The 15,281-nt window shown below is 37.4% G+C and overlaps 1 protein-coding gene across 2 annotated transcripts in view; it reads right to left on the bottom strand.

The window, feature by feature from the left end:
• Nucleotides 1-15,281, bottom strand: part of LOC124167985 (sodium/calcium exchanger 3-like) — a 428,262-nt gene that overhangs the window by 35,697 nt on the left and 377,284 nt on the right. For both annotated transcript variants that reach the window (XM_046546065.1, XM_046546066.1), the window contains exon 2: nt 2,920-3,011. In XM_046546065.1, coding sequence (XP_046402021.1) covers nt 2,920-3,011 — 92 coding nt within the window. The remainder of the gene's footprint in view (nt 1-2,919; nt 3,012-15,281) is intronic.

Here is a 15,281-nt window from a genome sequence, read left to right as displayed (position 1 = left end):
CTAGTTATTTTTATAAAAGACATTTTCAACATATCTGAAAATATTTCAAAGTTACTTGTAGGGAAAACTCTACATTGTTTACTCGAGCTTGGTTACCCATTATATACGCTCCAGAAATCAAGACAATAGACAAATAATTCAACGAAATATTTAAGTGAAATAAATGGATACATTTTTAGTGAGAAATGCAAGGACACTGATTAATTGCAATTCATATTATCTATCAATATCAAGAATGAACATCCATTCATTAGCTTGTGATATATTGATCAAAGTCGTATTAAAGTTTTTTACAGCCCATTCACAAAATACAATATTTGGTATAATAACAAAAATATTGCTACAGCAATGAGATGGAAAAATATTGTGCCTCTTTCAATCTATTCTAATTTAATTTCACCTACAACGATCACTTCTAAGACAGACGGGAATGGACACTTTCTATTTAACGGATCATGTCATTAACAGCTCACAGTTCATACCATTGTTTATAATTTACAATGGTTTTTACTCATTGGAATCGTTCATTCTCCTACACAGAAAGGGGTCCTCAATTTTGAGAGCTATCTAAAGGACTTCTTTCTATCATTCTCAGGGACAGGATCAAGGGCATAGGGGTCAAGCTTACTATTTCATTCATTCAGTCATTCCAAAACACATGAAAGGAAAACGGGTAGAGTGAACGAAGGTTGGGTGAATTTATTTAAACAACAATTATCTATGGTTTAATTAAGGCGACCATGAAGCTATATAGTGATTATTATGCCCACATGTAATGAGAGCTTTCTATTCTAAGTATATATATATTTTTCAAAGCCTCGAAATCACTCTCTACTTAAAGAACACGATACACAATTTGAGTGGGCAAGCGAAAGCACTTAGTAGAACACACTTATATTTTTTGAGTAAAAGAAAGCTTTCCTGGTTTGTTACAGTTTCTATGAAGCTCAATTATCCCATCAACTTTACGCTAGGGCATTATTTTCTGGGAGGCAAGTATCACACGTCTATTTTTTACCAAAAATAATCTTCAGATACCACCCAAGACACAATAGCATGTATCGCGTAGTATTAATTGCTGCCCTACTTTGGTGAGATCATTAAGGGTCTCGTAGGCTGTTGTGCGGCAAAAAGGTGGATCAGGGAGAGACTCGTAATGATTTAAAAGGATAACAAGGGAAATTATGGTGAGGGGTGATGATTAGGACTACCAGCAGACAGCTTCCTGGATTGCAAAACACACTGCAAAAATGTCCAATTTGAATTAGCAAGGGCATTTTTATTGGAGAGAAACAATCATAGAAAATACCTTTGGCACATCAATTTGAACTTGTACAAACACAAATATATATTACACACAAGTGATATATAATAAAAAAAAGGTAAGTGATCGAAGCCAGCCAGCGTGAAAGTATAAATTTCCACATTAGCACTGCGATATCAACAGACCAAGAAGGGAAGGAACATATAAAGGGAAGTAACTGATAATCATCTTATTTATTGGGTAAAGAAGGAAAGAACACTATTTATTTATTAAAAAATACGCATTTTAAGTGGGGAAGCATATTTAATCGAATGGGTTGGGAATTCGATATTATGGGAGGGAAAAAAATTGTTATGCATGAAAATGGGAAAATGAATATGCAAAAAAAGTTAAATTTATCTGTTTTATTTTGTTGAGCTATTTTTTTATTGTTATGTTTTTTGTCTTGGGGATTTTGTGGGAGAGTTTCTTTATTAAACGAATAGGTATAAAATCTGCCTCATTGATAAAGAACATGAATCATGTCAATTTGGCCGACTCAAAAACTTGTTACGGCCTTTCCGAGGGCACCAATATTAACTTGGAGAATATTTCCTGAAGTAGTTTTGTGAAAAAATATTTATTTCCTAAAGTAGTTTTGTAAAAAAACACATGATGTTGCTGGAAGAGATACATATTCTTTTAATAATTAATTTTATATAGAGTAGGTTTAATTATTTCCAGTAAAACATAACATTAATAAAATAAATATAAATATATAGGGATTTAGGCACTAAATCACAATTTAACATCAAATTAATATCTCTAAAACTTAAAGCAATATTGCATTAAAATCTAACAGATGGGCTTTTTCAAATTCAATTACGCCTCTTTATGCTTATAATAGTTTATTGAATTAAACCACAAACCTAGGAAATTGATTAACTATCGCCATTAAACCTGAGCACATTAATAAATTTTAATTACAGTATAACAAGGATAACATTAAATTTCAAGTGAAATTAACGTCATTTAAAGCTTCTCAACTGTTGGATATGTAATTATGGAAATCAAATAAGCCGGTTTCTGGAATTAATAATGTAAACCTTATTGAACAGATATTTAAAATGTATGTAATTTAGCATGCAATACGCTCATTAATTGAATACACAAAGCAGGAGTTGACGATCATTAAGAGATATATTTCTAAAGGGATAAACCTCCGCGAAATTTAGACGATGGGTATAGTTACTGGAGTGTCCAAGAAGCACGCTGGTTAGTATAAAATACCATTTTAGCCTAAAATTGAATGCTAATCACTCTTTTAGCCACGATTAGAAGTTCTGCGTTCGCGTGACCAAAAGGCGTGTCCGCATTGAAAAACGAAACTCTTTTTAGTACATATGCTGAAAGACACAGCAACAAAGTGTCAATCGAAGGAAAAGCACTGAAAAATAGCAACATGTCAAGATAATGAAAAATACCCGTGAAGGAAATTTGAGGCTTATAAAAGACAAGATTTATACTGAAAGTTAACTTTGTTTTGGACCAATAGTTACGTAAGCTGAAAAGTCATAAAACATGTATATATATTATATACACTGCAATAGTTTTAAAAAATGAAATACAATCTAGCTTAAGAACAGCTGGAGAAATAATGTTTCTTTCTAACTCACCTCCCAGCATCTTTGGTTCCCCCAGTTGGACGTAAAATAACACGTCCTTCTCGTAGCTGTCTTCTTCAAGAATGCATACCGATATTATTTTTCTGAAAGAGGAGAGAAAATTGCATCAAAATCACGCAAGAAGAACTTTTTATACCAATAATGGTTGAAAAAGATGAATTGGGCTTTTAAATTTTGAAATAAATATGGCAAAATAGCTTGAAAGCAAAATTTTATATCCCAATTTATGATGTGAGACAGCTATAATCCGAATAAAAAAAAACAAAATAATAAGCACCATTTTAACTTACACAGGTGGTCAGAAATTCACTGATACGCTACCATGGATGTTATAGAGTAAGTTATTCTTAACAAAAATGTATCTCAAGTTAAAAATAAAAATACTTTGCTATGTTCCACACTTTATTTCAAATGGCACGGCCCGGGTTACTGAATATCATGATATCATGCAGAAACCCGGGTCGCACCATTTGAAATAAAGTGTAGAATATAACAAAGTATTTATATTTTTAACACGAAACAGTTGCACAAAGTAACGCCGGAGACCGTGCCTTACATTAAAAGTATCCCAATTTTTTTTGCTCAGATATATGAAAAATACAATCAAAATCACGCAAGTAATTACAGTTCAGCTATTCGCGATCGAAGTTAGCCAATCAGAGCGCAGTCCTTGGAGAGACGGTCTTCCTGAACCGAAAGTGGTTTCGAAACACCAGACTGACAAAGCGAAAAGATTGAATTTCACTCTCGAACCAATTCGAACATTAGTGCCATTCGAGCAAAATATCTTCGTACTGGGCGTCCTGCTGCTTCCGCTTGCGCTACTGAAACACCTGCGTTGTTGCGCTACTGAAACACAGATTTTCGAATTGGTTCGAGATTAAAATGTCATCTTTTCGCTTTTTCTGGCTGGTGCTTCGAAAGCACTTTCGGTTCGATAACACCGCCTCTCAAAAAAAAAAAAAATAAATAAATAAAAATAAACATTCGCATTTGCCCATTTGGTTCCTAGCTCGGAAATTTTTTCAAATTATTTTATTGTTGAGTATAAATTACTGTATAACGTCTATGGTGGCGAATGGGTGAATCAATTACCGCCGCATAATCGAACCAAGGAAACGATTCAAGGCTGAGGATAAATTAAAGGCAATACCCCTCTCTGGCTCAAAGAAATTGATTAGTAGCCAAACAGCCTTTTGGAACTATTAAGAAAAAGGTTGACCGCACTGCTGGAAAATGTCCAGAGCAGGAACACAAGGTTGAAAATACCTTGAAAGAATAAAAAATGGGATACCACGACATCGAACGTTGAAAAAAGGCAACCACGGGGTGGTAAATTTCCTCAGACGCGGAAAAAATGAAGAAAACTTCATTAGCTTTCCTTTCGGTTTCTTTTATGGATCAAATCTATCACAAGTAACCTTTCATATCCTTAATTGATTGTTCCAGTTTCTTTTTATTAATTAAACAGTCTTTTACAATGGCCTATAAATACATGTTTTCACAGATTTGATGCCTTATTGTTCCGCGTAAGATAGATTGCAAACCAAGAAAAATGAATGAAAAATATGAATTCGAAATAAATCAACCCTTTTGAGTGGTACACAATAAATTATTGTTTTATTTTAAAATTATGGAATATTCTGATAAGAAAATCTACAGAGAGGCTTATTAATTGAGTGATTCTTAACGAGTGAGACCTCTTTGCTTACCTAATTATTGGGGAGACAAAATAAAGTTTAATGAAGCTTCTTGATGACTACCGAAAAAGTTGAATTCAATAAAATATACTGACCAAATGGCACCAAAAACCATTTCCGTGAACTCAGCGGTCGTTAGTATATTAAAAAAAACGATTCTCATAACTTTTTAAACAGTCAAAAATTCACGGTGATAGATATTTGATTCTTCCTCGTTGCTAAAATAACTTTTAATTCGTCGATTTAGGTCAGGACACATTGGATTTAATTGAACACGTAATGGAGTAGACCACAACAAGGAGAGTTCAACCTAGAATTCCATCTGACCTCAACAAACAGCAATCAACAGTATCAACAAGGTAGACGCACTAAGCACAGACACACCGCACGAACATAGAACAGCGCTATCAATTTAATGAACGTAAACATTAACACAGAAATAATAAATCATTCTACTGCCGCCAAAATGGTTGGTTAATAAATAATCTCATAATAGACGAGGGTGTAAACTGACAGGAAATACATAGAAGAGCGTGCATAATGGCTGCGCGGAATCCTAAAGCTTAGGTCAATATTTGAACTCCAACTTCCGCACTATTTTTTTTGGGAAAAGAAAATATAAAACAGAGTCATTACGTATAAATAGATTTGATAAAAATATGATACTCCTATATATTTGTGAGAATTAAATTGGATAAAAATCCAAATGAAACATGTGCAATGAATACAAACGCTATCGCCGTAGTCAGGCAGAGGGACTCATTAGATACATCACGTGATCCAGGTAATTGCCATTTAAATCTTGGCCCCGAACGAGATGGTGAACTATTCCATCATTGGGGAGCTATTTAAGACGGAGGACTCGGTGGAAACACCTTCCTTCGTTCCTATACGATAGCACACACCGGCTTTGTTGGCACATTTCGTCGGAAAATAAACACAAAAAAACGATGTAACCGACTTTTAGTAGCGTAACCTTTTATTTCCGATTCCAGTCCGGCCATCTGCCATTCTCCCTCTTGAAGCAGCTGTCTGACCGCTCCGTTTCCTCCGATGAAAGGCGCTTATTTTTGGGTAGTGCGAAGTCTCCCCACACCACACCCACGGACTAAATTATGTTCATCAATTCCACCGGGACAAGACCGTTATTATACTCCAGACCCCGCAAAATTAAACAAATATCAACATTTTCACGTGAGCGGTCGTTTTGTTTATCCGTAAGTATATCATGCCCGCGGCTAGCATGATGACCAGACCTGTATCCAAGTTGGCATACCTTTGAAGTAATATGCTTTGGTGCACGAGAAAATCCACACATTTAAGCATGGGTAACGGCGATAAAGTAGAGTTAACTCTAATTGAGAACCCTGGAAGTAAAGGGAGTTATAATTTTGGAGATAAGTGCATAAAATTGATGCTGGGCCACACAATATTGCTGTAGAAAAGGGATATAAGGGAATCACTGACTCAATGTATACATATATATTAATTGATGATTCACTTGGATCCTTTGGCAACAAAATTATTGTGTACCCCACCAACCATTATCTGCATTTATCTCCAAAATTATAAAACTTGCACTAGTACCCCTCCAGGGTCCTCAATTTATACTCACTTCTGTAACAATTTATAATTAGGACTAGCAAAAATTTACCATCTCAGTTATACAACAACACCTATGTTGGTTCGACAAGATTAAGATTTTCTCAATTGGAAGATACATTTGTAGCCATTCCTCAACCCATCCCTCCTCTTTAAGTTTAAGTTTATGCGATTTCTCTATCGCCGCCCTTAAAGCTTTCGTAACTGTAATTGACTGATGAGGTAGCCAAGTTATCTCTGGCACTAATTAATTTGACGGAAAATTCTATTTTTCAAGTGCTCGTCGTCTAATACACTAGGAGAAACGGTTAATTCAAAGATACTTGTAAACCAAATAGAATCGGGGCCATGCCTAGGAAAAAAACCCGCTGTCATTCGCATTCATACGTTAAAATGCTGTAGCTGAAGAGAACGACGTAGATAGTGGGATAATCATGGGAAAATTCTATGCTTTTAGACTTGAATAAGAATTAGCTTAAAAATTCCGAAAGATTGCTTCAAAGAAAAATTTTGATTGACTTATATCCTGATTAAGCTCGTAACAGGGACGAATTATTTGAGTTCAACTTTTCGTATAACATATCACAATGAAATTTAATCCATGAATAAAATCTGTGACTCAATTCGTATCTGCATTTAAAAAAAATCTCAAATTTGCATCTAAAAAGGGGAAGTTTTAGGTATTTATTTGCCTCATTTCAGATCCCGAACACTAAGTAAGCAAAATTGCGTATTATTGAACAAATTCGTTCCCCCACTAACTCACTGATGCTTTTTCGATTTATTACAATTCCTTTATTTACAGAAAACAAAATATTTTATACAATTTTTAAAGTGTATTTTAGCAATTCCACGTGATTACTATAAAAAGCGCACTATTACAATGAAGTAAACCATGCTGCTCATACAAAGTAGATAAAATCGCAAAACGTAATAGAAAGGGATGAAAAAAGAGGGATCCGAATATTTAAGGTATAATTAAATTACGCAGAAAAATCAATCCCCAGCAGCTTAAAAAAGAGTTTTCTACGTCTTAAGATTGTTCGTAAGAAAATGACTGGACTTAAATCCCAACTAGGAGAGAAACAAAGTAAAAATATTTCAGCTAGGCTACTCGTGTAATATCGAATGAAAGTAATCATAAGCATAATGAAATTCGTCACTGCACATCTGCCTTGAAGATCACCGTTTGCCCGATATTGGCTCTGTTGCCGATATGGGAATGCACAAGCTCATCTTCGTCGTAAAGGGAATTTCCACATTTAAGGGGCCCATGTTACACCTATTGAGGATATGGCCCCAGATATAGGCGCAGGTTAGAAAAAAATCGGGACACAACGTGGCGTAGTGTTGAGCTAAGGTCTAAAGGCAATGAGGAGGGTAGGTTTGTCTTGGAAGACGCTGGGCAGCATTCAAAAGATGAAGAAATCACTAGGATTGAGTGTACTACTTTGGTATTTATGGATATTGTCCCTGAGACTATTTAGAAATTTTAATTCAAAATGAGTATGTAGTACGTTAAATATATTGAAATAGAGAATCAGTTCTAAATTAAGAGTGAAACACATTACAAAAATAAAGAATTAACGAACATTGTTACGAGTTTCTCAGTATCGGAATTGTTCATCAGGAAATAAAGATACTTGAGATAATTTACTCACCCATTGCGGACACAACAGAACAAAAATATTTGAATTAAGCTCCTCTTAACGCATTGAATGAATTAATTGTTAGAATAATGTACTCATTCTCTTAACTTCCACCTTAAAAACATATTTACCCGAAATATGATCTGATTCTGTAATTTATTATGTCCAAGGATAATTTAGTAATTAATAAGAGGAGAAGCTCAAGGTTACTCATATTTATTGACTGCTATTGATTGCTTACAATCCCTTTCATTTTGGTGACACTCAGTGGCGGATCTATGTGGGGGGGGGGGGGGAGGTTAAGGCCCCCTTGGGTATCCAATTTACACTAGATAGAATGGTAGTTTTTCTGATCATCACTACTGCTGGAATTTTTAACCCCACTAATTCCCTATGCTGGATTAGCCCCTGGTAACACTCATACAATAGATATACAGTGCAATCTCTGTAATCCGACACATACGTAGTCGTATTACAGCCGGATAATCGAAAACACCGCATTATTGGAAACGTACAGGAAACAAGCGTGATGCATGAAAAGCTATTTAAGGTATAACTTTGCAATTAAGTATATTGACGCCAAATTTACCTACTGATTTGACAGTGGGTCAAAGTAGTTAAAAATATTAATAATAACGTTTATAGTCGATAAAGGCAGAATAAACCCTGGACCCTGTGACTCTGAAAAGAACATTCTCTTCCCGATTTAGTGGTAACGTAACCAAAACTTCATGCAAATTATGAACTGACAAACACCTATACATAAAATAATAATAATAAAACAAATACTTACTACGCATTAAAAAATCTTTTACTTAAAACAAACGAATTTATATTAACCAAAGGGACGTCGCTAGCCTTGAACGCCGTTTTACTGGACATGTCCGATTACCTCAAGGCCACATTGCAAAGATTGTGCTGTATTTGTATAGGTATATTTTACAGTTCCGATACAGGAATATGCAACTAAATGCGCACCATATAAGCAAAGTGAAGTGAAGTCCATGTCCTATGACTTGAGAACATTACCCCTGATAGACAGGAAAAAACCGGACATAACATGTCAGTTATATCTTTATTTAAAACGAACGAATTTATATAAACCGACTGGAGGTCGCCAGTCGCCAGGTCGCCTGCACGCCGTCTTACTGGACATGTCGGATTACCGCAAGGCCGGATTGCAAATACTATATTTGTCTAGGCAAATGTTACAGATTCCGATACAGGAATATGCAACTAAACCCTCATCATATGAGCAAGGTGATTACTTCCCACTCAAAGGGTCCATGTCCTATCACTTGAGAACATTGCCCCTGATTTAGAGATGCGTGGGTTAGTGGAAAAAATCCGGACATAATATGTCGGAGTGTTGAGTAGTTAGAGCCTGGAGGGGAGACAGGATATGAGGCGGTGGGGAGGGGTTGTTTTGGAAGAGGTTGAGACGACGCTGAGAGGAGGGGTGGGGGAAGGAGGGTTTTGGTGACGCGTAAGGACGGGGAAAAGAAAGCCTTGCTTTGGGGGGTGGGGGATTGAGGGGGGCGGGGAACAAGGAGACTAAAAATAAGCCTCCCACTTCACCTGGACTTGTGCGAAAATAGCCTCTCCTCACCCTTAGCCTCCGCACACAGACGCTCACACGCCCACCCTCCCAGCCCCTCCATTCCTCCTTCCCGGCTAACAGTCCTTCAAGTCTCGGCTTCAAAACCCCCTTCACATGAGGCGAGTAGGAAAAATCGATTTTTTTCCCCCGAGAAAAACTTCCAACTGAAAAAATGTCACACTGACCCATTGAATTACAATTTTGTAGTTCAGGAGAATTTTTGAGGAAACCGTCAGATTTTTTTTTATCACAACTGAGTGTTTTGAAAGATGGAATTATTAAAAAAAGGTACTCTTGAAGTCCCATAGAAATTTGGGGCCTGTACATTAAACTAAGGCCCTCGCGCCGTGACTTATAATAGAGAGGAGAGTAGAATTTAATAAAAAAAACGATGCATTATCTTTATTTCCAATCTAATTTTGGCTAGTCGCGGCAAATTGTGACACTGACTCATTAACTTATAAGTTTGGTATTTCGGGAGATAGTTTTTCAGGAAAATTTGTTTTTTTTTACCCAACTGAAAGTTTTGTGAGTTAAATATTTAAATAAAGCTACTCTTACAGGCCCTAAAAAATTTGGTACCTCTACATTAATATACACCCTGGCGTCGAAAAAAATCATTGGGATGAGAGTAAAAGACATTGAAATAAAAATGAGTCGATTATCTTTCTTGGCTGATTTGGACTAGTTGCGACCATACCGATAAAATATTTCTTCCATTTAGTCGTATCTACTCATATAGAAATATTTATTCCGCTTAAACCAGCTATTCCGTTTCATATTAATCCCTAAAAAACTGTAGATATCTGCACAAAATATGAGCCAATATGCAGGGTGGTTCTTGAATAACTTGCAAAACATTTCGAAGTGGTGAGAGAAAGCAATGGGAGTATTCCTACCATCAATATGGGCTCTTAGTTTCTTAGTTACGGATCTATGATAGCTAATAGTGACACTTTCCTAGAAATGATGAGTGTTTAATTTAAACGCCAAAATTAGTTCAAATGAAAGAAAGACATTTAAACTATGAAAATTTTCAAGTAACGCTACTCAACGATAAATCAATCATTGATGAAATCCGTTATTGAAGGAACAGATGCGGTATAACTGTAATACTACATGCATCTAAAAAAACTAGTGAACTATAAAATTCATAATGCTAGTATCGGAATGAAAATACAATCCTCTACCATTTACCACCTTAAAATATTATTCCACAGGAAAAATTTTTAATTTCAGTTATCGTCTTGAAATTCGAGACTAACAGGGAAAAAATTATGCTGAAAAAGAAAAGTACTATTAATTTCCTAAGTAGGAAAGTTGATTTGAGGTATTAAAATACCAAATAATACCATATTTTGTTATTACCACGGGTTATTTGAAAATAAAGTCGTCTCATAACCTGATGGTATAAATGATAGCGGTGTTTTTCAAAGAGTACATGCAAAAAATTGCAATAAACAATAATTAATTAAATTTAGCGCGATTTAAAATACTAAATCGTTATTTGGATAGTAAATGGATAGCTCTGAACACATTGACGCGTTGTGGACATTTTTGAAAACCGATGTTAAAGTGCGACCTATGTGGTAGAAAAAAATCAAGCTTTAACGGGACGGACTGGTGGCTCCTCCATGTAGTCTGGTCGATTCGCAACACGAATATTACAAAAGAGGATCCTCAAGTCGGCCTCAATATGAGCTGTCACACCTCGCATTTAAATGTGTTTACAAAAGTCGCCACTCGCGTCGCTGATGTACAAATTAATCCGAACTTCACGCGAAATAAGGTATAATTAGGGGTGTTAACCGAAATTTACATACATGACGATTTTGATCTATCACATTCATATCTTTTACACGCTATTCCTCCGAATTACAAACACTATACTGCAAATTATTGAAAAAAAAATCGATTGCACTGCACTCATCACCGCGCCGCGGACATTTTAGAACCGATTAAAATGCAACCGACCGAAGTGGCAACAGATATCAGCCTTCTATGGGATAGAATTGGGCCTCCTCTACGCAGACCCCTTGCTTTAACGCATGAAATAGTAATATAAACTAACTATGGTTCGAAGGTACGGACTGGTGGCTCCATTATATAGTCCCGTCGATTCGCACAATCAAACGGCGATGCTCGTTCCATGTGCTTCACCCAGAACGGAGGAAGGAGGAGTGGGAACAACGGGAGGTGAAGTGCCTTCGTCAGCTCGCGCCTAATCCGCCACAATGCGCGCACCGCGACGGTCCATTGTTTACGCAGCGGGGCTGAGTCTTCAAGGACAAGACAGCGCCTCCAGGCGTCGAGTTTACTCGTGGAGGGCTTTAGTCGACCGCGCGCGAGAGAACAAGAAGCACTGCATCAGTCGAGATGATTGCAACTACGTCAAGGCTGGAGTTGAATTTCAATGAATTCACCCGTTTAAGCAATAATTTTAGGTTGGCAACTAAGTTCCATTTTTCACAGAGGGAATATTCGCCATTTTTTTTTGTTGATTTTGAGATATCCATGTCAACCGACTCCTAAATAGTCTAGAAATACATTGAAAAACTCTGATTCTTGACACACCAATATTTTTCTAAGCCCTCCATATAAAGGTAAGCATCCTCAATTTAAATCCTGAATTTCAATGAATTCACTCGTTTACGCAATAATTTTAGGTTGGAAACTAAGTTCCTTTTTTCACAGTGGGAATATTCGCCATTTTTTTGTTGAATTTGAGATATCCATGACAACAGACTCCTAAATAGTCTATGAATACAAGGTGCTAGTGATAGTTTCACATAGGACCGCCATGTAGCAGCACATACTGCGAGCCCTTAACAAAGCCCCAACTTCTTTGCGAATTATTATTTAATTATTGAAAAACTCTCATTTTTGACACACCAATATGTGTCTAAGCCCTCCATATATGGGTAAGCATCCTCTTTTCTCAATCCATTCGTACAAATCTTCAAATAGCATGATAAAGAGCGGATAATTTCGAGCAGCATATTTATCAATATTGACGTCCGCGGTGGGCGATATATTGAACACGGGCGCGAATATGACCAGCCAGCTCACCTGACGTCGACGCTTAAGTCCGAGTATCTGCCCTTTCGGTGGTTGGACGCGGGTTTCCGTGCTAAAATACGCACGAAACCATATTGGACACGTCCGACCGTACACCCAAGCTGCTGAGTGATTTAGGAGGTACCTGATATGCCCGGGAAACCGCAGGTGTCACGTGAATGGGGGCCGCGGGATCCACTGCACTAACGCGTGGAATCCGAGATGCTGAGGGCTGGACCCTGAGTGAGTTATACATCCCAGCCTGTCCAACCGACGTGAATATTGGAACGCGTGGTGGGTTAACACTGTTTTCATACACTCAAGATACCGGTTTTGGTGAAGGAAACTCGTTTTATGGGTCGCTTAAACCAAGAAAAAGCAAATGTTTTTCCAGTAAGCAAAATTTGCGCTCGCACATTATCTTAGAGAATGGATTATCTCCAGCGGACCTGCCAACAATAGGGTGGTTTCCTATTATTTTTTTATTGCCTAAATCGAAAGATTATTACTCCTGGAGTACGTATTTCACGCTTTTAGATTTTTAAACGACGATATCTATTTTTCGCGATTGAATGAAAAGTGAAAATTTTCAAGCGCGCGAAAACGAGACGCGTAAGTATGAATGCCGGGAAATCTCTCTCCGTGTAGCGTATTTCTGGTTCCCGCTGCCGCCCTGTGAGGTGACCTTGAGGCGAGTTGAGCGCTGATACGACGCAGGCTGCTAGCGGGTAGCTGAGTACCCTGCTGGCTGGTAGCGCTTGGCTTAAATAAGGATTATTAATACCTTATCAAATGAAGAAAACTTTCCGACCTTAGCCAGTTTTAATTAGTGATTATTAAGACATGTTTCCCTGAGCTCTGCACCTCATGCATGCATTGGTAACCTCAGACGACGTATAACTCCTATCTACTCGTATAGAAACTAGGTCCCTGTGACGTCACGTGGAGTGGCATCGCATGGGCGCCAATCTGGCCCTTTTCAAATGAGGGTAAAAATGGACCATTGCCATTCGTCTAAACCGGTATTACTAAAACGAAATAATTTGTATATTATGAATACAGTAATGGTGGATAACGAATCGCAATCAATGCCTTTCGTTTTATTTGATGAAGGAAACTACCCTATTATGATGGTAAAAGAAATCTGAGTTCCTCTATTTAATTTAGTGCACAATCACGATTTCGTTATTTTTTAAGCAATTTTAGTGAATGAGATCCTTCATTAATAAGAATGATTTGATGGGCAAACTCTAATGAATAATAATTCCACTCATGACACCATTTGGACATTTTTGGGTCGATCCTTTGTTGCATAACATTCGTGGACAGAATTTCGGAAAAATGACGTCCGAAATGCACTCCCACTAAATTCACTACATATGAGGGAGAGAGAAGTCAAGGGGTACAAGTGATTTTTTCTAAACAGAGTTGAGAACAGAAATTAGGTAAAGAGAACAAATTATAAGATCAGCTATATATTTATTTAGTAGTGCATTTGATTTTCAATTCGATGTCAGCTCGAACCGAGACTCACTCGAATCCGTTGTCCATCAAGTTTTTGTATACTTCTTCTATCATTTTCTGTACATAACTCTGTTTAGAAAAACATCACTTATACCCCTTCGCTTCACACACCCTCAAATCAGGCATACTGGAGGGGTTTCCGGTTTACAACACCCCTTACCTTAGAGCCTTAAAAAGAATTGAATAAAAAAATATTTATTTTGATAAATACACGTACAAAATTAATGTTTTCGAGTCCTAAAAATCACGTTCCCAACATCAAAAATCCCCGCACCCCCCTTGGCCCTGTAGTGTTTTCCACACACCCCGGAAGGGCCCCTGAATCTCCGGCAAACCCCCCCCCCCCATTTAAAAATCCTGCTATGCTACTGGTCACATACAAGATTTAGTTATTGTTGTAGTATTACAGCAATGAAACAACCAGATCTCCATTTCCATCCTTGTTTTTTAATTCCTGACCCACATTCATCTGAAGGCTCTCCCATCCACAGCAATCTGGTTCTCCCCAACGTATCTCGAAGTCGCCCCAAACTCTCTCCCCACAACTCGCCCAAAGAGACAAAACACTTTGGTCGTCCAGAAACTCCGAATCCCGACGACGATTACCCCACCCGCCATCCTCTTATAAAACGCCTCCAAACGATACCCCGTGCGTCATTCACATCCTGCCGTGGAACTATAGTTGTTATCCCCAGAAACTCCCTCTCTCTGCGGGACCTTGCTTTAAGCGTCCCACGCTTCGCCAGTTCCATTCTTCCATCTGTGGAAGGCTGCGGCACCAAATCCCCTTTGTGAACGCCTCCTCAGGGAAATCTCCCTCTTAATTCTACTACGCATAGTCAGGGTGGGAGAAAGTTAATTCTGGGAAGCTTATCCCCGCCACCACCAAAGCTCGGGAGGAAAGACTTACTTTTCCTCAATTGATTTTCCTTTCATTTAAATAATATGGACACGATGGGCCAATGGCCAACACTTTTTGCGCCTTCAATTGGCACGCGTATCAAAACTGAATAGGGTGAAAATCAAGCTACATACAAATACCTGAAATTAATAAGTATTTAGCAAGTATTTAGCAAGTAGTATTATACAAATGCTGTCATATATTTTTGTGATGTATTGGAACCCGCTGACAAGTCATTGAGACTTAGCGGGGCCTAGATTGTTATATGTTAAAATACATGATGTAATATGTATATATTGTTATTAATAAACTATTACATA

This window comes from Ischnura elegans, chromosome 11, assembly GCF_921293095.1.
Source record: "Ischnura elegans chromosome 11, ioIscEleg1.1, whole genome shotgun sequence".
Taxonomy (NCBI): Eukaryota; Metazoa; Arthropoda; class Insecta; order Odonata; family Coenagrionidae; genus Ischnura; species Ischnura elegans.
The sequence above is the reverse complement of the archived record's forward strand: the minus strand, read 5'-3'. Positions and strand labels throughout refer to the sequence as shown.